At 40.4% G+C, this 27,246-nt stretch overlaps 1 protein-coding gene across 1 annotated transcript; it reads right to left on the bottom strand.

Moving 5' to 3' along the window:
• Window positions 1-1,072: 1,072 nt before the first annotated feature.
• LOC108512359 (microtubule-actin cross-linking factor 1, isoforms 1/2/3/5-like) lies at window positions 1,073-27,205 on the bottom strand. The gene is given in 17 exon segments (XM_017847603.1): window positions 1,073-1,302; window positions 1,391-1,606; window positions 4,889-5,038; window positions 5,565-6,006; window positions 6,008-6,956; window positions 6,959-8,457; window positions 8,459-11,010; window positions 14,828-14,963; window positions 17,434-17,522; window positions 17,824-17,976; window positions 19,165-19,263; window positions 19,458-19,565; window positions 22,709-22,792; window positions 24,117-24,279; window positions 25,314-25,507; window positions 26,193-26,331; window positions 27,031-27,205. Coding segments are annotated over 17 exon segments (7,107 nt in total). The 5' UTR covers window positions 27,159-27,205; the 3' UTR covers window positions 1,073-1,296.
• Window positions 27,206-27,246: the final 41 nt, after the last annotated feature.

Below are 27,246 nucleotides of genomic sequence, written 5' to 3'. Positions count from 1 at the left end.
CAAGAATACATGGATACTAGGAGGTGAACAACAGATACTGGGGCCTACTTGAGAGTGAGGTGGTGGGAGGAGAGACAGGATCAGAAAAAATACCTATTGGGTACTGTGCTTATTACCCAGGTGATAAAATTATCTGGACATCAAATCCCCATGACATGCAGTTTACCTACATAACAAACCTGTACATGTACAAACAACAACAAAAAGATCTCCTGAAACTGGTATGTGTGTGTGTGTATGTAGGATTGGATCTCGATCAAAAGAGAAACAAAGGATGGATCCTAGATGCTCATTTAGAAAGAGAAGATGAGACTGATAATAACAGGTCATTCTGTAGATGGTATCTCAGAGAACAGCTGAAGGGAGAAATGATCATAATCACTGAAGCTCCAGGGATATGATCTTTTTTTTTTTTTAAACGGAGTTTCATTCTTGCTGCCCAGGCTGGAGTGCAATGGTGTCATCTCGGCTCACTGCAACCTCCGCTTCCCGGGTTCAAGCGATTCTCCTGCCTCAGCCTCCCAAGTAGCTGGGATTACAGGCACCTGCCACCCCGCCCGCCTAATTTTTTTGAATTTTTAGTAGAGACGGGGTTTCACCATGTTGGCCAGGCTGGTCTTGAACTCCTGACCTCAGGTGATCCACCTGCCTTGGCCTCCCAAAGTGCTGGTATTACAGGTGTGAACTGCCACACCCAGCCAGGGATATGATAATTTAAAAACCTAAACATAGCTGACTTTCTTGGAAATTTATCTTTCTAAGAAAGATAAATGGCCAGGTGCAGTGGCTCACACCTGTAATTCCAGCACTTTGGGAGGCCGAGGTGGGCAGATCACCTGAGGTCCGGAGTTTGAGACCAGCCTGGCCAACATGATGAAATCCCATCTCCACTAAAAAGTACAAAAATGAGCCAGGCGTGGAGGTAGGTACCTATAGTCCCAGCTACTCAGGAGGCTGAGGCAAGAGAATCACTTGAACCCGAGAGGCGGCGGTTAGAGTGAGCTGGGAACGTGCCACTGCACTCCAGCTTGGGCGACACAGCAAGACTCCATCTCAAAAAGAAAGATAAATATGGATACTGGTTTGCCTAGCAGGAAAATAAAATTGATACAACTCAAAGGACAAGGAAAACATGCTTGAGAATGGGTGGAGAGCTTACCTCATATTGTCGGAGACAGCGGTTCAGGCTGTCAACATCTGTTTCACTGTTAGATGCCTTGCTGTTCAGAATAAGAATGGTATTGCCAACCCAGGCTCTCAGATCTTGAAGTCTGCCTTCTAGCTGTATGTGCTGATTTAACACTTTAAGAAATAAATGGCAAATCACATTATGAAAATCTCCCAGCCACCCAGACTTTGTGAGCTTTTATGAATAAAAGCAAAATGCTACCTTTTCTATTTCCACGGCATTCTGGAAGTGGAGTAACCTGGAATTCCAAGTGCCACTCACAGAACTGAGAGACTTCTGAAGATTCTTGGCATCTTTCTCTAGAGCCTTCAACAGTTGAGCAGGAACTTCTTGAGGTTGGCTGATGATAATTTGATTCACACACTCTAATTCCTGACTGACCAAGGTGGTCAGATCCTTTAACTCCCTGTCTAATACCTGAGGGAATAAAGTGGAGTTACCTATAAAAGCAAGACTAGTTTGAAACCCTCTGGGAATGAGCTGTGAACACATTTCTCTCTTACCCCATGTCTACACACATTTTAGGGCTTAGAAAATGTTTTTATGTACTTTCATTAATTTACTTGGTTCTCGCAATCACTAATTCATGAGGTAGGCAAGGTAGACGTTATTGTTCTGGATTTACAGAAGAGATGTCTCATTGCTTTAAAAAAATGTGAACAGTGTCCAAGGTCACCCAGCTGGTAAGCAGTACAGCCAGGATTTGGATTCAGGTTTTCTGACTCAGTGCAGTGTACTCCCTCCACTGTAACTTACTGCCTCTCTGAGAGTGTCATTATGCCTTTCTCCAAGGAGCAACTGTGCAGAATTAATGTGCTACAAAATAAACCCAAAGGATGACTCTTCCACTCTAAATTCCAGGGTCATGGAACCAAAGAACACAAAGCTATCCCCAACCAGCTTTCCCACTCATCTAGTCTGTCATTTTCTGGTCCTCAACACAGAAGCCAGAAATAAGCTGTGGAAGAACTTGATATAGTTCTTTGGTGCATCATCCTCAGCCCCGGTTCAGCCATCCTACCCAAGGCCACACACTAGATATTGAGAGAACCAGCAAACCACTACAATCTGTCTTCATTGTGACTCCAATCCTATGACAACTCTTAACCTCCAATTTCAGTGAAATAGCCACTCTTCCTCCCTCTCAAGGCTGTCTTTCTATGTTTTTAGGGGACTGGTTCTATCAGTTACCACTTCCTCTCTCTTCTAACTTCAAGTTCTCTTTTTCAATTGGTTCTTTCTCCTCAGTCCAAAACCCATTCAAAACATTCCTTTCAATCCATCTCCTTCAAGTAGTGTCCCACCTCATTCCTTGCCTGTACCTAAGACTTCTGGAAAGAATGACCTATATTAATTGTTTCCACCTTCCAACCTCCCATTTATTCCAGTTGCAAGTTAGTTTATATCCCATCGCTCCACTGAAATTGTTCAAAATCACAATAACTTTCAGGAGCTGAATCTCCCCTTTAGTCCTCATTGTACTCAATCTCCCTGCGGCAGTTGCTAGGACTGACTCCTTCTCCTTTGGTTTCTGTGAGATGAGTGTTTCCAGGTGTTCTTCAGAGATCTCCAGTTAGATTTTTCCAATCTATTTTATTTTTTGTCCTTTAAATGGTAGTACTTTCGAATATACTTTTCTTTCTTTTTTTTTTTTTTTCTTTTTTTGAGACAGAGTCTCACTCTGTCGCCCAGGCTGGAGTGCAGTGGTGCGATCTCCGCTCACTGCAAGCTCCGCCGCCTCCTGGGTTAACGCCATTCTCCTGCCTCAGTCTCCCTTTCTAGGGAGGCTGGGACTACAGGCACCCGCCACCACGCCTGGCTAATTTTTTTGTATTTTCAGTAGAGACGGGGTTTCACCATGTTCACCAGGATGGTCTCGATCTCCTGATCTCGTGATCTGCCCGCCTCGACCTCCCAAAGTGCTGGGATTACAGGTGTGAGCCACCGCACCCGGCCCTTTCTTTTTTTTTAAGACAGGGTCTTACTCCATCTCCCAGCCTGGAGTGCAGTGGTGCATTCATAGCTCAATGAAACCTCAAACTCCTGGGCTTAGGCAAATCTTCCTGCCTCAGCTTCCTGAGTGGCTGGGACTAGGGTGTACACCACCAGGCTTGGCTAATTTCTTACTATGTTGCCCAGGATGGTCTCAAACTCCTGAGCTCAAGCAATCCTCTTGTCTTGGCCTACCAAAGTGCTGGGATTATAGGCATGAGCCACTGTGACTGGCCCTGAGTATGTTTTTCTTCCTAAATAGTCTCTATTTTGTCCAAGTTTCTTTTTGTTTTAGCCTCTCCTTTTGTAACAGAAGCTTTCCGGATGCTCAAGTGGACAGTAATGCCCTAAAAAGCTGACTACAAACTCTACTGGCTGTAGTCTTCACTGAGGGTGATGGAGTTGGGCCATACAGTTGGGAAACCACTTATATCAGTACCATTAGGTCCTTCTCCTTGGGCTGGTCAAACCATAGCGGGAGCAAGGATATAGCTCAAAATTCAGTATGTATGTGAACTTCCAGTTAATCCTACTGATTTTTGTATGGAATATTTACCTTCAATAAATGGCTGCTCTCCCTAGTCAAGAGACACTCTGAATTACTTTCCTCAGAGGATGAACATCCAGTCTTCTGTTAGTGCACGGCATGAGCAGTTGCCAGGCTATGTGAAGTAAGTTGAAAATCTAAAGGTCTAATTGCTTCTTAAACAGACTTTAAACCAATTAGAAGCCTGTTTGCATATCCATTTTCATCTCTTTCTGGTGCTCCCAATTTTTGAGGTTTTGGGGAGTTCTGTAGTGTAAATCAGGTTCTTCCTTAGCTTCCTCCACTGTAAGTTGAGGATCTGGTTTACTCTAGCTTGCTAAGGTAGTTACCTCCTCATCCACCTGCTTTCTAAATTCTAAAACTTTACTGCCGTTTTCTCCTTTCTTGCTCTTTTCTTTATGAATTTACGTGCTTAAAACACAAAAACCCTTTTTCCTGATGTCTCAGTATAGTTTTAGGAAGAGAGATTAACTTATATATCTAATCTACTGTTTTAAGCCTCCAACATTTCTTGCTTGAATTACTGCAATAGTTTCATAACCAATCACTCTGCCTTTGAATTTACCTAAATCAATCCAAAACCACACAGATAACAACTGGTAGGGCCGGGTATGGTGCGACATGCCTGTAATCCTAGCACTTTGGGAGGCCGAGGGAGGTGGCTTGCCTGAGCTCAGGACTTCGAAATCAGCCTGGGCAACTGGTGAAACCCCAACTCTACTTAAAAAAAAAAAAAAAAAAATTAGCCAGGCATGGTGGCAGGTACCTGTAGTCCCAGCTATTCGGGAGGCTGAGGCAGGATAATTGCTTGAACCTGGGAGGCAGAGGTTGCAGTGAGCCGAGATCACGCTACTGCACTCCAGCCTGGGCGACAGAGCAAGGCTCCATCTCAAAAAAAAAAAAAGCAAAACAACAACAAAAAAAACAATTGGTAGTAATTACATTCATAGCCAAATCCAAGGTCTGTTAAAGTCTATCCTTTATAAATCTTATCCAATCTATCCAAATGTGGCCCATCCCATAATTATCTGACAAGGGTCTGAGATTGTTTACCCTAGAATAGAGTGCAAGCAGGTCCTAGTAAGTCTTGAAATCTTCAAGGAAGATGGAGGCACCTATCTTGAAGCTGAAGTCTGTGGTGGAAGTCTCTGGGAACCTACCTTGGCCTGACACAGCAGATCCTGTAGTTCTGCCAGGTTTAGCTCCAAAGGCTGAATCTGTCTGGTCCTCATTTCAATGTTCCGTAACAGAGACAGATAGGATACTAGCTTTTCATCATGTTCTAAACAGAGTTGCCGGGTAAATACATTCTGTGGAGCCAAAAAGAAAACTGACTCAGTTCTGACATTCTCCTGTAAGTCAGCTTTAGAAGCAGGCAGGGTTTTTTGTTAGACAAATAGAAGCAATTTTTACTGCATATAGAGTGGGATAAAATAAAACATTTTGTTTAAGTCATTTCAAATCAATAGACAAAGGTGATTTTACTAATTTCCTTAGAGAGCAGAAGCTCAGAGCTATCAATCTACAAGCATCATTTTACCAAAATTTCCAAAAGTTATTCCGATTTTAGGTAGCATCATCCTAGTATTTCTATTAGCTTGTTTCTATTTAAAACCCTTGCAGATTTCAGAAAGACATTCAGAGCCAATGCCTAATTTTTCAACAACTTTGTTACAAACAGATGACGATAAACTAAGTTATATCTTAGAGAATCACCTAGTGCCTTAAAATGTATATAGGTATACAATTATACATATGTAAACTCTGTACCTAGTTAAGAATTTTAGCATTAAACTAATTATATCTTTAGGGGGAAAAAAAAAGCACACCACTTACTTGAGTTGCTCTGAAGGGCTCTGGATTTAAACCTCCATTTCCCTTTCCTCCAAGTGCAGTCATGAAGGGAGTTTGTTCAATGCCAGGGCTTTCTCTGAGCTTTTCCTGTAGTGTCTTCTCTGTCTTCACTGTAGAGCATACTGTTAGGGACATTGTCTTTTCTTCACTGGTCTCTGGAACAGTAGGACTAATGATGGCATTCTGTTGCCCTGTATTCTCTTTCTGAGACACTCCTTTGAATAGTTTCTCTGGAAGAAAGGATCCCAAGACTCTAGAACCTCTCTGAGTCACTATGTCCTCAATGGATCCTGCTTGTAGACCTGTAATGTTAGGGTTTGCCATTTCTAGAAATTTCTCTCCAGTTATTTCCTGTGTTGCTATTTCAGATTTGAGAGTTCCACAAAGTTTATCATCACTTTTGCTGCCCTGATGATGAAGGTCTGTCTGAGAATTCTAGATAACTGACTTCTTTTGAATCTGGTCTAGAAACAGTAATTTCTTCCAATTTAAGACCTCTTGCTGGGTCAAAGGATACTTCTTGGTATAACTTTTCTTTACATTCATTAGATGAGGAAATGAGATGCTTTGTTTCCTTGGTTTTAGAAGTAACACAGGAATCTTGATGATAGTTGGTCTCCTGTCCGGTGGTTCCTTGGAAAGGCTTGTCTGTTTTGGAAATTTGGGATGAGCCTGTCACTTGGGCTTTTCCATCTGATTCCTGGTAGGGCAATCCTTCAGGTCTTGGGGTCATAGAAGGGAATGGTTCACTCTGGGCCCCACAAGCAATTTCTTGGGATAAGTTTTCTTCTGGTTTTAAAGTCAAGCAGAGACTTAAATTGCTTACTTTTCCTTCACTGGCCTGTTTAGAGCTGAAGAGTGTTAAAGCATCTAGATGTTTTACAGAAATTGTTTGAGGTACCACTTGGGAAGAAGAGTCTTCAATTTTAAAAATAACAGAAAATCCCTTTTCTGTATCAGCTTCTTTCCCTTTTTCACTTGAGGTCATTTCCCTAGGTTGGCTCTTTATATGGGAGTCATGCTCATCTCTAATGGCAGTTTCCTGATATAACTTTTCTTCAGAAAGAAATGCTGATTTGCATGTTCTGATGCTTTCTTCTACAATCACCTCCCTCTTCTCTCTCTTACTTTTCACCCCAGCATTCATTGGTTGCTGCAAAACCTGCTCACTCGGCAATTTGCCTGATGTTTCACAATATGTTTCTTGTACTTCCAAAATCACTTCCCCTCGATTTTCTCCTATTTCTTCAGAATCTAGACATGAGGGAGACTGCTTCATATGAGAAATAATTTCTGTTTTTGTCACTGCTTTTTTCTGCTCTTCATTTGTATCATTTCCCATGTTATTTCTAGCCACTTCTTTGAGTTTAAATCACAAACTTCAGAGTAAGTATGTGTCAATGACACTTGGCTCAAGGATTTACCTTTAAGATTATGAGGATTTATGATACTGATAAATTCTTTAGCATCTGGAGACATTCTTGGCTTATGGTGATCCTTGCACCCAAATTCCTTTAAGGAAATTTCCCTGCTCTTTTTTGCCTGCTCCCTATCAGAAACTCTCACTTTAACCTTTTCTTGTGCAGACTGATTTTCAACTTGAAGTAATCTCTCACTCTCTTCTACTTTATTACAACTCATTTCAGCAGTCTGATTACAAGCAATTAACATATCCTTTCTTAGAGATTCATTTTGCAATGCACACCCTTCAATCCCCTCTTGCTTTTCAATCTGAGCCCTGTGATCGCTGAACTCTGAAGTATCTATTTGGATCATATTTGCCAGTTCAGGACTGATCAGTCTTTTCTCAATAGCTTCCGCTAAAGTCACTCTCTGATCACTAAATATGTCAACAATTCCTCCATTTAATGCCTGATGAGATGCAATAATTCTGACCATGTTTTCATCCACCAGTTTCTCTTCCAAAGCTGATGCCAATGTCAGTCTTTTTCCAGTAGCAGTGTCTATGATTCCACCAGTATTTGCCTGGGCTTCCAGAACCTTCAGTGTAGATGCAAAGTCTACTTTTCCAAGCCGAATTGCTTGAGACAATGTAAGCACTTTGTCGCTCACTCCATCTTTAATGTCTGAGAAGGGAATTACTTCTAGATATCTCTGTCCAGATTCAATATCAATCTTACATTTCTTGACTAATTCTGAGTAGGGGACAATTCTGCAGTTCTCGGGATCTACAATGCCATGCATCATTCCTGGAGACAACACTGCTTCATTAGTTAACAGTCCTTCTTTTTTAGCTTCTGCCAAGGTCAATCTCTGACCAGAAATGAGATCCACAAAGTTTCCAGTAAAGGCCTGAACCTCCTGGATTTCTCTTTTCAGGTCTGGGGTAATAAGATCTAATTTTATGGCTTTAGGGAGGGAAACAGTTTCCTTTGTTTCAGGATTAAAAATCTGACGGATGTTTAAGTTCTCAACTCTTTTGTGTTTCTTGGCTAACTCTTCACCAATTAAGCCATGTCTGAAGGCATTATCAACAGAAAGTCTCATCCCAGATATATGGTGAATGATACCTCCATCTAGCACCTGCTTAGTCAACAAACGAATGGCCTCCTCTCTCTCCAAAAGACCTCTGTCAATGGACTGCACAACTGTTAAAGGGGCTTTACTATCAGGGTCTATAAGTCCTGTTGTTTCCATTTGTAAACTAATTAATCTCTCTCTAACTGTTTTTTCAGCATCTCTACCTTTGGAAGCTTTCTCCAGATTTATAAGCTCTGGCTGGTTAGCAATGTCCACCAAGCCAAGAGTTGAGGCCAAAGTTACTGAAACTTTTTTGCCTCGTTTCAGATCAATAATTCCACCAGTCACCACCTGTCTCTCTAAAATTCTGGTGGCTATTTCCTTGTCAAGAACCGTTAACTGCATCCTTTACAGAGCATAGTGTATGGGCACGGGGGTCTAAGATACCACTTATAGCTTTGTCTGCCATGAGGACATTATGTAATAATTTCTCATCCATCAGACCTTCATTAATGACTTCTTCAGTTGTCAAAGACTCATACGTCTGAGAGTCAAAGAACCCCTGAAACATGTTCAGCTTCTCCATAAGCTTCACGGCAGTGTGACTTGGCACGATGCCTCGGGAGATTGCTTCATTTAGTAAGAGCTTTTGACCTGTTTGTTCATGAAAGATACCACCATCTAGTAACTGTGCAGATAATACATTTAAGGTAGCTTCTTCAAGCAATTCTTATGGACGACTGTAGGACAGAAAAGTTTCCCTGCCATTATCTTCCTCATCAGTCTTTTCTAACATCATCATACTACCACCTGCGATGTTCTGTGCTTCTTGACTTTCTTTATGGTCATCCTTAGCCAAAAATGTTTTCTTTAGCATTTGCTTTTTGTCCAGAGGATGAATGTTCACATCAGTTTCAGACTTTAGTTCTAACTTTACACCTAGAGTTTTCTTTACCTGAACTTCTGACTTTTTGCTTTGGGGTTTTATGTGAGATCCTCCAGTTTCATCACGAATATATTCAGTCTCAAGAGTGTGTGCTTGTTCATTCTGACATGTAAAGGAAGTGTTTCTGAGAGGCTGATGTTCTTTCTTTGGTGTTTCAACAGAAAAAAGATCTTTGTCAACCACCAACAGCACACCTTCCGCCTCCGCAGAAGGTACAGTCAGGAGGTGTCCCCTGCTGGCATTTTCTTTGATAGACACTGCTGTTTGGTCTTCCCTTTTGGTATATATCAACTGCCTTTGTACCTCTAATTTGACTTTATTTATTACCTTCAAAGAGTCAACATTTGAATTTCTCTCTTTTTGTTCTACAAACAGATCCTCTTCAGGGTTCTCTACAGAAGAATCTTCTGTTTCTACAGTGGTCTTTTTGCCTTTTTCTGTAGTGCAATCTTCCTGATTGGGATATTCTTTGTTCTGAGAAGAAAACTGGAACTCAGGCAGCTTCACAGTCCACTCATCACTGAAAGTTCCTGAGATTTTCACATTAGCTGACTCTTGCAATCCCTCAGGAGTTTTTTGCCTTTGATGCCCAATTTCAACCGCTTCTGGAGGACTTGTTTGATACTCATCTCTGGATGTTAGTATCCCCATCAACTCTTTATCTAACAGAAGCAGCCTCTGTCCATTTTGTACATTAATATAGCTGTGAGTCATCAGCTGGAACAACAGATTCTCACTCTTGCTTGCTATGGCCTTAGGTTGGCTCTTGGTGCACGGTAGAACTGCTGCTCCAGGATTAATATTTTGTTCTGCAGAGTCTGCTAGTTGCATGTGGGGCATCACATCAGGTATACAAATCAATTTTAAGTTATTGGCAAGATCTCTGTCCAGGATACCACTTTCTATTGCTTTCTTCCAGGACAAAATCTCTGTGGTTGCTGGTAGAAACAGAGCCTTAATATGCTGTCGGTTACTAAGGATTTTATGTGCTAGTTCAGTAGACACAATACCTTGTTCTAGGGCATCTGTAATTGGGAGGATCTCTCCAGATTCAGGCCACAGCAAACCCATGAATGACCAGAGGGACTCCAGAATCACAAGGGCGATCTTAGCAGCTACTAGATCATTGCTCACTGCTTCATCTATTGTTAGCCTTTGCCCCGTGACAGTGTCTATGATGCCTCCTGTCTGAAGCTGCCTTATGAGGATACCACAGGCCATATCTTGGTCAATCAAATTATGTCTTACAGCCTCTTCCACTGTAAGTCTGTGTCCTGTTCTTGGATCTACTATGCCACCAGCAAAAAGCTGAGCTTCCAGCAACCGGACAGTGACCTGCCTATCTATCAGCCCTTCCTGAACTGCACGGAAAATGCTAACCTTCCGGCCTGATTTCAAGCTCACCATCCCCCCTGCCAATTGTTTGACAGGCAGCAATTTGAATCCTGATTCCTGGTGGACAATACATCGTTGCATCAGATCCAGCAAACCAATTTTCTCAGCTGTGTTAGGGTCTATCAAATTCTTGGATGTTCTAAGATGAGACTCTAATACTGAATGAAGCCATGCAGAAATGAGGCCTTGATGAAAAGCCTCTTCCAGGTTAATACAGTTCTCACTAGGGGAAAGACTGAAACCTCCAGTTGCCAGGTGAGCTTCTAAGATTTTCAGTCCAACTCTCTCACTGATTATTCTCTTCTCAATTGCTTCCACCACAGAAAGAAGGCCTCTGCTCTCAGTAAGCCTGCTTATTAAGGCCAGGGCATCCTGTAGCTCCCGGAGCTCCTGGTACATCTGGGGATTAATGAGGTTTCTGGCTAGGCCCTCCTCCAAAGAGAGGTTTTCACCAGTCTCGGGGACAATGAGGCCAGACATGATAACCTGAGATTCCAGAAGCACAAGGCCTGTGTCTTGGTCAAGGAGGCCCTTTTGCATGGCTTTGAAGATAGGAAATATCTCCACTGTGCCTAGGTCAATCACCCCAGCAACTGCTCTGCAATCCTAAAGAAAAAAAAAAAAAGGAAAAGAAAACTGAATCAGAGCCAATGGCAAAGCACAACTATTGAAAGGAGTCATTCAAAGAACTATAGTATTTAGGCCAGGCATGGTGGCTCATGCCTATAATCTGCCTGAGGCGGGCAGATCATGAGGTCAGGAGTTCGAGACCAGCCTGACCAACCTGGTGAAAACCCCGTCTCTACTAAAAATACAAAAATTAGTTGGGCTTGGTGGTGCCTGCCTGTAATCCCAGCTACTTAGGAGGCTGAAGCAGGAGAATTGCTTGAACCCGGGAGGTGGAGGGTTGCAGTGAGCTGAGATTTTACCATTGCATTCCAGCCTGGGTGACAGAGTGAGACTCTGTCTCAAAAAAAAAAAAAAAAAAAAAAGAACTATAGTATATAAAATTGACCACAAGAAAAACCCAGCATGGGATAAGCCCCAACATGTAGGAAATATTCTGAAGCAAGCTACCCAGTGTTAATACTAAAAAAGAGTTTTTCTACACTGTAGAATGTTTACTAGACCAGAAGTTCCTAGATCACTTGAGAGATAGTGGCATTAAGCATATCTGAGTGACAAGCTCTACAGGGTGGCAAGCAGTGAAAGTGATAGAATTTAATCTTATTTTTAAGACCAAATCATCATAAAGTTTCTTACAGACGCATAACAGTTCCCCCAAAGTGAGAATTCAACCCCATAAAACAAGTTTTTGCTGTTGTAAACCACACAGAAGACTCTGGAAGTAGCAATTCCCTGCTGATGAGCATAGCAGGACTGGTCCACAGAATAAGAGAGATTTATGCAGTCCAATAGCTCCAGAACAATTGTGCATCCCAGTAAACAGGCCTGTGTATACTACTCAAGAAAGTATTTTAGCAACTGGGATACTCGTATTCTTGGACAATGCTAGCTTCTCCCAAGGCAATGGCTCTAAACTAAATTAGTTCTAGGACTTGGAAGTAGCAAGACAAGGAAGAAACAGATCGGGGAACCACTTGCCTACGGAACCACTAGTAACTTTTCTTCTGGTCCAGGCTAGAATGGGTAGCACAATAACCATGACTACAGCTGTCACTTATTATTAGATCTATTGAACACTGACATTTAATTCTCACAGTGTCCTATGAAAACAATTGTTTGAATCTTTAGTTTGAAGAAATGAAAATGAGGCACAGAGTTTAGGTAACTTGTCCAAGGTCACAAAACTAGTAAGTTCCAGAAATAAATCAAGGTCTGACTTTAAATCTTGTATGCCCTCCCACAGTCAGACCCAGAAAACTATAAAAGACAAGTACAGTAGAGTCACATCTTAACACAGGAGTTAGGTCCTAAGGTCAGTGAATAAGGCATATACACTGTCAAAACTACCCTTGCAAATCCTAGAAAGAGCTCCTAAAGAATTCTCATTTTGAGATCTTTTATCACAGAATAATACATTCAGATTTTAAATTATTTAAGTGTTTAACCACTTAACAACACTTCATCATTTTTATTACTCTCCAACTTTTCAGCTCTTGTTTATGTTCATTATTTTCATTTTCTGTATATAATTTTATCTGTCCCTCTTTGGTCAGAGCTACTTTCTGATTACTTATTTAACTCTCTACCTTACTGATGGAGGATCTTGTAGAAGCAGTTTCCAATTACTTCCCTGCCTTCTAAATAATAGCATTCCATTTTACCTCAGTGAGTAAGTTCCATAAGAGCTGATCCATTGCCCATGAAGGTCTAGGAGCAGTAGCTGTCATTCAATAAACATGGGACGAATATGGATAAATAATAAGGAAACCCTTAAAATCATTAAACCATTTCCCCTCAGATTTTAGAAACATGCACTGAGGATTTCAAGCTTGATGACGTGCACACAATAAGAATACAGTACGGACAGCAAATGAAAGAACAGTATATTTGGTTCTCATCTCCATTTCTACATATGTATTCAATCAATGGAATAACTGACAGACTTCTCTACACTAAAGTATTATTTATTCCCTATCTCCTTGTTTTCTGACCAAGAAGAGAAAGTTCAATCTGTATAATTTAAATATATATATTATGCAAATTCCCTATGTGTCTGTTTTAAAGAAATTGAAGGAAAAGTTCACTGGAATGTGATACCTGAAAATTTCAAGATACCTGAAAATTCCTTTTAGAAAATTCATGAAAGACTATTCAGAAGAGACAATATGACAAAGAAAAACATTCCTCTGAGAACTTTTCATTTCTTTTGTGAGGTTCATGGAGTCTCAAAAATGCTGACACTGAAGAAATGCCTGGAGTCTAGCCAAAGAGAAAAGTCTACAATGTTACTTCCAACACCCTCATAATTGGAGAATAGGCAGGAAACACTCAGCTGGGAAAAAATCCAGAGAAACTCATTTCTATCCTACCAAACATGGACATTCTGACCTAAACAAGCATTAAGAGATAGAAGGAGAGGAGGAAAGAAAACATAAAAGGCTTCTACTTACCAGAGTTGCAGGGCACGCCTCAGGCAGATAAAAGATAGAGCCTTATGGAGCAGCTCAGCCGTATCACACACACAGTGTAAGCTTGGTGTTAGCGTCCAGCATGCGACTATTTGTTTTTGCAAAAAAGAACCCCAAACAGGTCGTCCTCTTTTCCCTTTGTGCATTTGTGCTTAAACTCCAAAGGGTTAGTGAAACTTGTAAGCAAGGATGTCAGTTAATCAGAACAATACTTCACAGGAAACACGCAAACAGTACAGGAGACACATCATGCTCAATGTAGTGATGCTCAGCAGCTTGTCTTCCTTTTTTTCTTTCTTTCCTTTCCCCCCCTTTTTTAACCTTTCAAATGAGAACTGGATGTTCTCAGCAAGCAATTGTTAAAACTTTTCACATACTCCCTTATATGGTGAAGCAACAAGCCATTGGAAGTGGGCTACCTTAAATGGAGAATGTTACACCAGCACTTTGTTTTTGGAAATACACCATCAAATCATTGCTGGTTCTGTCTTGTGGTCTTTACAACTCCAGCTCCTGTTGCACAAAATTTATATCCAAGGACCAGAATCAAGACATGCTTTGTCTGAATATCATTTTGAGCATCATCTGGACCAAATTTGACTATCACATGAGCTTAATTTTGGCCTGCCCCACATAAGTTGGCCATTGCTTCACAACATAGGAAATAAGCAGGCAAACACACATATATATCCCAGAGACACATGTATATAATATGGTAAGTGTACACACACGCACAGGTATCCAGGAAGAACTTAGGACAACCAGCAGGAAATATGACAACTTTCATATGGTCCAGGAAATGAACATGGAGGGGAACTGGTAAAGATGCCACATGATGAGATGACTATGGGTGAGGGGAACCAGCGTCTTAGTCAGTGAAACTACTCTACTAGTTTGCTTTGGAACTTAATATTTCTCATTGCCTTAGTATGGAGGGAAGACGTTCACAGGTTTTTCTTTCCAATATCCAGAACTCTTGGCTATCAACTTTCGTGTGACAATGCCACAAGGGAGTATCTTACTGCCCTGTGATCATATACAACACAGAATTTATGTTCTCCTCAACTGCTGTCTGCCACAAAATGGCATAAGACAAAAAAAGTGAACCAGGTCTAAAGGGTTAACTGTGTCTTCTAGTGCTTTTGACTGACCAACACATCATGGAACCCCAGTAAAGAAACACAAGACACATGGCTGCTAAGGTGAGGTTAAAAATTAAGTCACATTGGTCATGGAAAGCTAGTGATCATGACTCTGAATCAGCAAAGCTGCTTTCATACCATTCAAAAGGTATCCACCCAATATTTGGAGATGAAAACTAAAAGTACCTTTTGTTCTGTCTGGTGAGCCAACTGGCTCTGAAGCTGCTGAAGCTGATTTGCAGAACCATCACAAAGGTCATGGTAAGCCTGGTTTAGGGCATTCACTTGCTCAGATATTTGTTTCTTCTCTTTTTCTGAGAGCCTGGAAGATGAAGCATTAAAGCTTTTTTAGGGGAAAAAAAAAAACAATCTCCAAACTCTGCTCTATTGCTTCAAAATTACTACTTCTTCATCTTGGATGGATGATCTTCTTCCATATTCATGGGAGACTTTGGCATTTCACTCAGTTTTTCTGTCTATCTCAGATCAAGTCACGGTTCTTGGTGATGTCAGTGCTATGTCCACCCCATGCTTGTAGTTCAAATGACCTCATCTCCACTTTAGCCCCACCTACAAATGTCAAACTTAGACCCTTCTATCATCTGAAATTATTCTGCTTCTGAAATCTTAGACTTCAATAATCCACTATATGATTATAACTCTACCTTCCAGTTTTATCTTTCTTTACTCCTTCTATACCTATTTTCTTTTTAAAATAAAATACTTAAACAGGCAGAAGAATATAACAAATTCTCATTTACCTGTTATCTAGCTACCCAGCTTTCATTTCACGATTTACTATTTTACATATGTGCTTTAGGCCCTTTTCTTTTTCTTTTTTTTTTTTTGAGATGAAGTCTCGCTCTGTCGCCCAGGTTTAAGTGCAGTGGTGCGGTCTTGGCTTACTGCAACCTCCACTTCCCGGGTTCAAGTGATTCCCCTGCCTCAGCCTCCCGAGTAGCTGGGATTACAGGTGCCCGCCACCACACTGAGCTAATTTTTGTAATTTTAGTAGAGACGGGGTTTCACCATGTTGGCCAGGCTGGTCTCAAACTCCTGACCTCAGGTGATTCTCCTGCCTCAGCCTCCCAAATCACTGGGATTATAGGCATGAGCCACCGCACCTGGCCACTTTAGACCCCTTTTCTAAGAAATAAGACATTACAGATATAATTAAAGCCCACTGTATATTTGTCACCGAGTCCATTCCTTTCCCTTTCTTCCCAAAGGTTACCACCTCTTGAATCTGATGAATCCTGCAACTTTCTTTTTTCATTCCAGATTGTTTCTTAGAATGAACTCTGTTGATTCAAATGGGAACTATCCATCAACTCATGGATATGTCCTAAGCCTTCCTTAACACCTCCATTTCCTCTTATTCTATCAGTCCTCTCTATTAAGTTTCTTTTCTACAGAGGCCAGACCCCACAATCCACATTCTTGATCAGTTCCCTACCATTATCCTTGCACTCTCCACTCACTAACCTGATAAATGCCCAACCCCCTTCAATCAAACCATCAGTCTCTTCTGCTCCTACACTAAGGCTGCTAGGTAAATCCAGTTAGAGGGAAAAAAAAAATTCCACAACCACACAGAGAGAGCCAACTGGTTTCCAATCTCAACTGGGCCACAATATTTCCTGACAATCCTCTTGTAAATTTCCAGCCAAGTTCTTCTTCCTTTCTCCTGGGCACCATCCTTTCAACAAACCTTTCTGCCTATTTCAAAGAGAATATACAGACCACTGGGCACTAATTCTCCTACTTCCTGGCTTCAGTCCTAACAAATTTACCTCTATCCCTACCTTTCTTAATCTCTTTTCCCTCATCTCCACCTCAGAAAAAAAGTGGTCCCAATTTCCTGTTTAAGGTTGTACTTTCTAATGATCAATGAGTTTCATCCTCTTGCATGTCCACGTGGACCTTTCTCTAATTATTTCCTCCCCTTTGTCCTTGCGACTTACTCCAAAACATAGTTAAGTCCATTGTAGCTTTTAAGAAAACAAAACCTTCTTGATCATATATTCCATTTTTAAATATTGACTCTATTACATTTTTCCTCTCCTATGTCCTGGCTTGTTGAAAGAGCAGTTCTGTTTCACCTTCCTTGCCTCCAATATACTCCTCACCATACTAAATCTGACCTCATCCCACAACTTGTCACCAGAGGCACCAGAGACTTCTAACTTGCCAAATGTACAGATATTTCTCAACTTTTCTTGACTTCTGAACTTCTCTCCTTTTTAGAACTCTGTTCTTTCTTGGGTTCTGAGTTATCATTCATAATTTTCCTCTTCCTTCTCTGAGGCTTCCTCAACAGGCTGAGAAGCCCCAAAAAACCCTTTGAAGTAATCTACCCTCACGCTTTCTAATACACTAATAATTCAAATCTCTGTCACTTTATGTGATAATTTTCATGTGTAACCAAACCCATAGATTCATTATCCTTAATATCTCTTGAATATTAGTCTCTTCATTTCCATTCCTTGTCATTTCTTGCCTACATTATCAGAATAGCCTCTTAACAGGCCTCTCAGCCTCTATTCTCACTACATGTCCTTTCTTTATATAACTGTTCTAGCAACCTTTAAAAGCAAAACACAATCATGTTTAAAATCTCTTCCCATAGCCAACAAATTAAATGCAAACTCCTCAGTATGAACTACAGGATCCCCCATAATCTGACTCTTGCTGCCCTGAATTCTCCAGTCTGAAATCTCATTACAGCCATAAGTTTTAGCCTGATAGACCAGGTGCCCCAGATGTGCCATAATCTCTCATTTAATACTCACTTGTGACCATGCTTGGCCAAGAAGATCTGTGATGTTTTAATAGCTTCAGAGACTTGTTCTTTCTTTGTTGTCAGCTCTTCTGTCAGAACCTACATGGTAGAAATAAAGAGAAAAAGCTTCAAAACCCAAGAAATAACAGTCAAAATGTATTTAAAAAATTTTTTTTAATCCTAGAGAAAACATGCAGCTTAGGTCAAATTATCACCAATGAGCTACAGCTGATAAAAGGGTACAAGAACAAACAAGATGGCTTCTTAAATTTCTTTAAGTTAACATTTACTTAGGTAGCAATCACTTCTGGAATGGCCCACATGTGACTTCTACTATTCCACCTAATGCATTAACACATATTATTCTACCCAGATAAACAGAGATGGACCTTATTCTCACCTGCTGTTCCAAAATAGCTTTTTCAATGTCTGTTGATTCTTTGGTCTGGGATGAGGTAGCTTTTCCTTGTGTATTTCTTGCTAGGGTAGACACCCAGCCCAAAAGTTCTTTAACCTTCTCCACATGTTCTTGTTTCTCCTCTTCTACCACTTTCTAGAATAGGAAATAGAAAATCAATATTCTAGCAATGTCTTTTATTAGGTTGGCATGACTTCAGATTTTCTTAAATGAAGTCTTCCTAAAAACAGACACAAAAGTTACCTAAATAAGTAGGCTGTGAAAATAACCCCAAGTATAATTTAGCCAGGCTACAGTATTGCTTACAGGTGTTTGTGAGCTGAATTTGTTATACCTAGGTTTAATACCTTTCTGAAAAATACAAACAAATATAATAGGCACTCAATAATTATTTAATGATTTTTAAAAAAATCTCTTCACATATAGCATCTTACTCATTTTCATAATTCTTAGGTTTACAGGTGAATCTGTAAGAAGAGGAGAAGAGACTGAAGCCTACTGAGATTATATTATGTAGGTATGGATATAAAGAAAGTCTTGCTAATTTAAAAAGCAAAAGATGGTATGGTTAATGTTTTAACAGCTTTTCTTTTATAAGAGAGACTGAATATGCAGAAACTTATTTTACAAAGACAGAAGATTTTTATAATTACAAAAAGATGACATGCTCATTACAATAAATTCAAACAAGTCTAAAATACATAATTATGTAATTTAATCTTATTTCCACAGAAATTTGGTATAAATGCCTATAAACTTCTTTCTATGCCTTATTACGTCTTTGTAGTATAGTTTTGTTTTTAATGAAATCATAATTATACATAGTATTCTAACTTCCTCGTCTCTCAAATATTATATAACAATTTAATTGTATAATATATCTTACACATATAACATATATAATTTTTTGCTGGTTTTAAAAAAATTTTTAATTTTTGTGGGTACATAGTAGGTGTATATATTTATGGGGTACATGGGATATTTTGGGCTTTTTTTTTTGAGACAGCCTATTGCCCCGGATGGAGTGCAGTAGCACAATCATGGGTCACTGCAGCCTCAATTTCCCAGGCCCAGTGATCCTTCCACTTCAGCCTCCCAAGTAACTGGGACCACAGGCATGTGCCACCATGCCCAGATAATTTTTAAACATTTTTTGTAGAGAGGGGATTTCCCTATGTCACCCAGGCTGGACTCAAACTCCTAGGCTCAAGTGATCTTCCCACCTCAGCCTCCTGGGTACCAGAGACTATGGGCACACACCACCATGCTGGCTAAGCTGTTTTACTGCACTTTCAAGATAATTTTGGACCCAATTGTCCTCACCTCCTCCTCCTCCAGACGCCGGAGTGCATCACTGATGTATTTCACGTGCTGAGTTGTTAAAGTCACCAATGCCGTGTAGCGAGTCCTTAAGTCCATGAACTGTGGTTCAAAAGAACAATTTAAATAAATCATCTGCCAGAAAATGAAATGTAAATAGTTGAAAATAAGAGGAAATGTTCATGGAGTCACATGTTCACCAGAAAAGTGAGCCCTAAATCAAAATATAAGGCCCAGGCAAATGAATCTTTCCTTAAGGGAAGACAGTGGTGTATTTCCTTTTGCCACCCTCTCACCTCTTGAGTGATGGCATCTGAAGAGGAAAGCACGCGACGGCGCTTGCCAGGGGATTTCCGCGGCGATTCCACAAAGGCCTTGTATGTCATCAGTTGCAATTCATAGTCCTAGGAAAGGATGAATTTCACTACAGTTACTCAGGGTTTTATAATTCACATACATCATGTAATAAATCATAGCTTTTTATTGCTGGAAGCATTTTGGTGACCACTCAGGCTGGAGGTTAGCAAACTTTTCCTGTAAAAGGCCAGGCAGAAAATATCAGGCCATACTCTCTCTCTCATTATAAGTGAAAGCAGCCATAGGCAATATATAGATGAAAGAGTGTGGTTGTTAGAATAAAACTTTACTTATGAACACTGAAAACTGAAGTTCATATAGTTTTCACATCATAAAATATTATTCTTTTGATTTTCTTTTCAACCTTTTCTCATTGGCCATACAAAAACAGGTGTGTGGACAAGATTTGGCCTGTGGGTCACAGTTTGCTGACGCCTTAGTTGCATGCAGTCTGACCAACCCTTTCATCTCATCTGTAGGGAAAGTGAAACCCAGAGAGGGGATGTGAATTTCCCTAATTAACAAAGTGGGTAAGTAACAGAGTCAAGATTAGAATCTTAGTTTTCTAATCCCTAAACCAGTGTTGTCATTTTACCATACTATTCTGCCACTTCCTCTGCAACCATGCAAGCTCTGCCCTAGTCTACTCGCTTCTTCTCTCACATGAAGTAGCCTTATGAGTGCAGTAGCCTCTTATGTACTTTCACTGCTTCTAGTCTCATCTCAATCTATTCTCTATTGTTCCACCAGAATACTTTTTCTAAAACCCAAAGATGACCACATCATTCTTCTCCTTAAAAAGCTTTCAGTGATCTAGAATAGAGCTTTTCAAACACCAACATGCATATAAATTACATGGGGATCTTATTAAAACGCACAATCTGATTCAGCAGGTCTGAGATTCTACATTTCTAATAAGTTCCCAGGCGATACTGATGCTACTGGTTCAAAGGTAACACTTTGAGAAGCAAGAATAGAAGACAAAGCCAAAACAATGAAACAAGGCCTGTCATGGGTTGGCCCCAATCTCACTGCTCATCTTCGATAGTCACTGCTCCTTACTGTGTCTTCTAGCTATACCAGAATACTCTCTATTTCCTCTATAATCAAGTATTTTCATTCTTCTCTGCCTGGGATTATGCAGTTCCTTTGCCTAAAACGTCCTTCTGCTGTCTACTTAAAAAAACTCTGAGTACAAGGAAAACAAGGAATGAATTTGTAAAGGAATCCATAAAAAACAGTAGTAGCAACATTAAAATAATTATAATCAAAGCAGTTGCTACCACTTATGAGTGCACTTTAAGTTTGAGGCATGGTCCTATGTATACATTATCTCGTTTAATCTTTGCAATCACTCAGTGAGGTATTATTGTTCTCATTTTATAGATATAGTAACAGAAACATACGCTAAGCGCATACTCAAAGTAAGCCTGGAAAATGGTGAAGGGTCTGAACTCAACTCTTTCTTACAGTGAGTGTTCTGTTATTAACTAAAGGAATGCCTTCATTCAAAAGTATTTGTTAAGCATCTTCTATGTACTTGTCATTGTTTTGAGTGCTACACACACATACTGAGAAACAAGTCAGGAAAAACTTTGCTCCCTTGGAACTTATATTCTAGTAAGTGTCACAGAATAAACAAATAAATATACAATAATCTCAAGTTATTTTTTTTCTTTTTTTTTGGAGACAGAGTTGCCCAGGTTGGAGTGCAGCGACACAATCATGGCTCAATAGCCTCAATGTCTCAGGCTCAAGTGATCCTCCCACCTCAGCCTCTTGAGGACCTGGGACTACAGGTGCACACCACTACACCCAGCTAATTTTAAAAATTTTTTGTAATTATGGGATCTTGATGTGTTGCCCAGGCTGGTCTCAAACTTCTGGAATCAAGTAACCCTCTTGCTTTGGCCTCCTAAAATGCTAGGATTATAGGTATAAGCCACCACACCTGGTCTCAAGTCATTTTTCTTTAAAGATGTTCTAAGAGAAATAGGGGAGAGCTAAATCATTCACGGCCTTACAAACCATGTAAGGATTTAGAATTTTATTATGACTTTTATTCACATGATCTTATTTACCATATTTCATCTATGCTAAGGTACACATTTTCTCCACATTTTAGTCTTTCAAATTGGAATATATCTTAGAATCAATGGCATGTCACATAATTGGCAGAGTTTCTTCTTCTTTCCTCTTTTTGGCATGCAGAAAATTATGGTGTAGCTTGTAATCAATGGAGTCTAAGATTCAGTGACATGCAATATGTTCTAAAAAGGCGATTTTGGCTACTGTGTGGGAAAACAGCCTGTGGGGGCCACAGCAGAAGCAAGAGACCAGCTCAGAGGGTACTGTAGTAGTCTTCAGTAGAAGATTGTTCACTGGAATGTGAACTAGGGAAATATAGGGGGAGATAATGACAGGTAGTCAGATTTGGGACATGCCTGAAGACACACCCAACGGAGAATATAAAGCTTAAGGCAAAGAGAAGAGTTTAGGATGACTCCTGGGTTNTTCTTCTTTCCTCTTTTGGCATGCAGAAAATTATGGTGTAGCTTGTAATCAATGGAGTCTAAGATTCAGTGACATGCAATATGTTCTAAAAGGCGATTTTGGCTACTGTGTGGGAAAACAGCCTGTGGGGCCACAGCAGAAGCAAGAGACCAGCTCAGAGGGTACTGTAGTAGTCTTCAGTAGAAGATTGTTCACTGGAATGTGAACTAGGGAAATATAGGGGAGATAATGACAGGTAGTCAGATTTGGGACATGCCTGAAGACACAGCCAACGGAGAATATAAAGCTGAAGGCAAAGAGAAGAGTTTAGGATGACTCCTGGGTTTTTTGCCTCAGCAACTACAAAAAAAAGGCAATATTATTTCCGAGATAGGAAAGACAAGTAAGAAGCATATTTAAGAAGAAAACTCAAACATTCTGTTTTTGCCATGTTAAGTTTAAAAGGCCTACATCGTGCAAATGGAGATTCCTCAAATCACAGCCAACATCTACTACTTCTTCAAGCAACCCCAAACATGGGGTTGCAGGAAATATACATCTGCTTAACTGAAGGATCAGGCCAGCTTCTAGCATAAGAACTCTGCTTAATTTGTCCAGAAATAGAACCTACAGTGAAGATGTAGGTTTTCCTGAGCTGGTGATGATTCATGTTCTTTTTGGGATGTGGTAAAGTTACCTTTACAATAGTAGAGTACTGCTGGGAAAACTTTTGACATTGATCCAGTTTTGTCTGATTTCTCTCAATTTCTGCAAATAGAGCCTAGGAAGCAAAATATCACAACATTATCATTGCCATTACCACCATTGAAACAGCTGAATATTTACTATGTTCTAAGGCAGTAGTTTTCAAATCTTAGCTGCATCAGAATTGCTGGAAAGGGTGGTTAAAACACATACTGTGGGGCCTCACCTCCAGAGTTTCCGGTTCAGTGGGTTTGGGTTCACAAATTTGTACTTTTTTGTCTTTTTAATCTTTTGTAGAGACAAGTTCTCGCTTGCTTAACCAGGCTGGTCTCAAACTCCTATCCTCAAGTGATCCCCCTGCCTCAGCCTCCCACAGTGCTGCAATTACAGGCAGGAGCCACTGTGCTGGATCCAAGAACCTGCATTCCTAACATGTCCCCAGGTGATATGGATGCTGCTAATTTGGGGTCCACACTTTGAGAACTACTATTCTAAGTATTTTATACGTATCACTTCAGTTAATCCTAGCAACAATAATCTCATAAGGTTAAATAAATAACAAACTATGTCCATTTTATTGATAAGGAAGTAGAACACTGCGAGGCTAAATAACTTCTTCAAAGGCTTATAGCAGATAAGTGAGCCAGGATTGGAATCCAGGCAATACAACTCCAGATCTCATACTTTTTTTTTTGAGACGGAGTCTCACTCTGTTGCCCAGGCTGGAGTGCAGTGGCGTGATCTCAGCTCACTGCAAGCTCCGCCTCCTGGGTTCACACCATTCTCCTGCCTCAGTCTCCCGAGTAGCTGGGACTACAGGACCACGCCCAGCTAATTTTTTGTATTTTTAGTAGAAACGGGGTTTCACCATGTTAGTCAGGATGGTCTCTATCTCCTGACCCCGTGATCCACCCGCCTCGGCCTCCCAAAGTGCTGGGATTACAGGTGTGAGCCACCGCGCCTGGCCTCATACTCTTAACCATAATGCTAAACAAAACAAAACAAAACGCCAACAACAAAAATGCTTAAAATGAATCATTTTCAAAAAAAAAAAATCATTTTCATCTACTTAGAATTTTCCCTTGGTTTTCAAAACCCCGTATCTAATCCTAGTAAAATGAAATGTAATCTAAAGAAACAAAATAAAGACAATTTTAATCTGTCCATCTAGTGGTTTCAATACAGTTACAGAAACTCAGAACTGAAGGTACCTTACAGGTTCTCTAGTCTAAATGCAAAGCCAGTATCTTGGGAACATCCTGTTCAAACCACGCTAAGAAAAGGGAACTTGGAATATCTTCCATTTGGAGGAAGCTTTAATTGCTAGTACATCATTTTCTTTTATGATAAAGAAAATTTAAATTTCTAACTCTTCCCTCCAGAGCTAATACCACACTCACTGTCTGCTGACTGAGCTGCTCCGAAAGCACTCTGCTATCCTCTGCCTGGCCTGGCTTCATCATTTCCTGCTGGGCAGTGGTTTCCTCAATCCACTTGATGAGAGTTCCATGGCAGGCTCGGTAATCTCCCAGAACTTCCTGGATACTTTCTAGTTCAGATTGGCTAGAAGAACAAAGGGAAACTGCTATCAGATACCTTGGTACAAATACATTAAAGTAAATGAGGTAATTCCCTCTTTAACTCATGTGTCCAGTTGGGCTTGACCACAAATGATCCATCTTTATCTACGGGGAACAGCGATGCAAGGCTGAGTGAGACCTATGCATGTATCAGCACCCTATGGTCGAAAAAGTGAGTAGAAACCAGTTGTGACCTGCTAGCCCTGGATGCTGCCTTGTAGTCTAGCATCCCACAATAATCCTTGTCAAGCTTTTCACCTACGTTGCCAAGAATTACCGGGGTGACCAATAAGTCAGTATTGGCTGTACAGTTCTATTCCCTGATGAGAGTATCTGTCAGTATAGCACAGCTATGATTTATGAATCACTATAATTTCTCAGGGCAGAGAGGGGAGAGAAGTGAAAAACAGTCATTATTTCCTGTTACTTCCTGGTTAGACTTCTCTTGGTCTAACCAGCTTTGTGATAGTACTCCAATTAGAATGAAAACCTACATGAGCTGTTAAGCTCCTCTCCCTACAAATTTCCCTAACCAGCTTAGCCTCCAAAAGGTACAGTTTCTATCCTTCCTATTTATATCTGTCATTAGAAGCAGGACCTCTAGCAACAGAGATGAAAAATTACTGAATTAGCAAATGAGATGAAAGCAAGAAATTCTGTAAAGCCCCATCATGAAAAAATGGCTCATATTTGGATACAAAGCTAATAAAACAAGAACTAGAGTATAGGTTTTTGTCCTTGAGAAGTGACCTTTCAAGTCTACATTCCAGGAAGCCACTGACATCAACGTCTTAACTAGAAAAGACCTGGGACACAGGAGAGGCATTACATCTGCTTTGGGATTGCGGGTCTCACCTTTCTGTCACTTACCTTGTCCAGAATTTAGGTGGTTTTTAAATTTCCACCTCTCCCTATACATTTCGACCTTTAAATATAAACGTACAGATATAACTCTGTTTTTGTTTAAGACCTAGTCCCTGAACTCTGATAGGAGAAAAAGGTGGGGCCACCACTCACTGAATCTCGAGTTGGGCAAAGACTCGGTGCCAACGCTCCTGCAGCTGGGAGCCTTTTTCCTGATAGCGCTCCAAATCCAGGTTTCGCTCTGGCGTCAGACGACTCATCTGCTCTGCCACTGCCTTGGCCTTGGCAATTTCCTCATCCAGGACTGAAAACACTGAATTCTTGTCCTTCACATCACTAAACCAGTGCTATGGAAACATAAGTACAGAAACAGGCTATGTACTTTCCATGCTAAAAAGGAGTCAGTCTAAGGTAGGAAACAAGGACACGGTCTACAGCTAATTCCACATGGTATCTGTGATGGTGCCCTGGAATGTTTGTGGCAGGACTGCCTCCACATGTCATGGTCTCTGCTTTCCTGATACACACTGGGATGTCAAGGACAGGCAGTACTCTATGGAGAAATGTGCATAGTACTTGTGTTTGAAACCTGGCTTCCCCACTTATAACATATGAAACCAAGATAAGTCATTTAGCCAGACTAAGTTTTGGTTTTCTCATCTGTAAATGGAAATAAAAATCTCTTCTGTCCACCTCACAGAGTGACTTGTAAGAATCAAATTAGATAACAGCTAAGTGATTTATAAACTTACGGCACAACCACTGACTGTATCCAATTAAGCCATGATTTTATTAAGGTGAAAAGGGAAAAAATAAATAGAAAAACATAGTCCTTTCTCTTGCCTTTCTAGCTAGACATACTTCTCAGTCCCTTCTTCTTCGAAAACATATTAAAATATGTTTAATATGGCATTCTGCCTTATTCAAATGCTAATTTAAACCAGTGTCATGCCATCCAAAACTGCATTTCTCTGCTAACCCAAAGCGATGAATATGTTAAGTCAGCCTCCTAAGAAACTCAGAGCAACTCACCCGTAATGTCGACCGATGGGCCTCCAGAGCTGAGAGATCTGCCAGTACTGCTTCTTCTTGACTCAGCTTAATCTCATAACCTTTGACCAAGAGTTCGGCATCCTGTATGCTACGTACTATAACATCAACTGTCTTTAACCTATGGGGACAAATACACATTCCCTCATTAACGCATGAATTTTAGGAGCCAGGGTTATATCCCTGGAGTGCTATAGAGAGGTTCATAAAACAAAATGACCAAAATCAATGCCACCATTTTTAAATATTGACAGGGTTTTCTGAAAACAAGTAAACATGGTTTTTATGTTGCCAATTTAAGCCAATTCAAAATAAAGTTCTAAGTGGCACTGGAACATGCATACACGTGGTGGACTCATGGAGGAAAGGCATGAAGCCAGAAACCCATTTAACACTATGAAGAGTTTAAGATGTGCTACTCTTCAAGGTCATGGGTAGAGATGGGTGGGAAAAGGGAAGACCTTCAAAGTCTAATACCTAGTTCAACTAAAAACTTTTCTTTTTATTCTTTAGTTTCTCTTCCTTTCTCTTCATGCCATTAAGTATTATTTTCAGAAATATTTAATCAAACAGAAGTGAGGTAAATCATAGTCCTAACACTGCAAATTAATTCCCCATCCGTATCACTGGCACTTCTACACTGCAGTCCAAATGAACCTACTTAATGTTACCAGGAACTAAAGCCAAGACCTCTCATTATCAGTACATGCTCTTCAGGATCTATAATCTCTCTCTATTATTCATGAAACACTCTAAGCCTTTCTCTTTCTTATCCCAATGGAAAATATCGCCCTTGGACCCAAAACCTCAGCTCACTCACTTATTCAGATATACAGTAGAGAGACCATAGACATGGTCCATCTTCTCCACCAGAAGATTCAGTTCTGAGCGCAGAGTTGGGACACTTGAACTAGATGGAGACTGATGGAGAAAGCTGTCACATTTCATAGAAACTGCATCCAACTCTGACCTCAGTTGCTGTAAATCCTCCTGGGTGTGCTGCCAGGAACAAGACACACATAAAGAGGGAGACAGA

The sequence above is a fragment of the Rhinopithecus bieti genome, unplaced genomic scaffold (genome assembly GCF_001698545.2).
Source record: "Rhinopithecus bieti isolate Rb0 unplaced genomic scaffold, ASM169854v2 scaffold_30474, whole genome shotgun sequence".
NCBI classification, from domain to species: Eukaryota; Metazoa; Chordata; class Mammalia; order Primates; family Cercopithecidae; genus Rhinopithecus; species Rhinopithecus bieti.
Note: the sequence above shows the minus strand (reverse complement) of the source record. Positions and strands in the feature narration are given on the sequence as shown.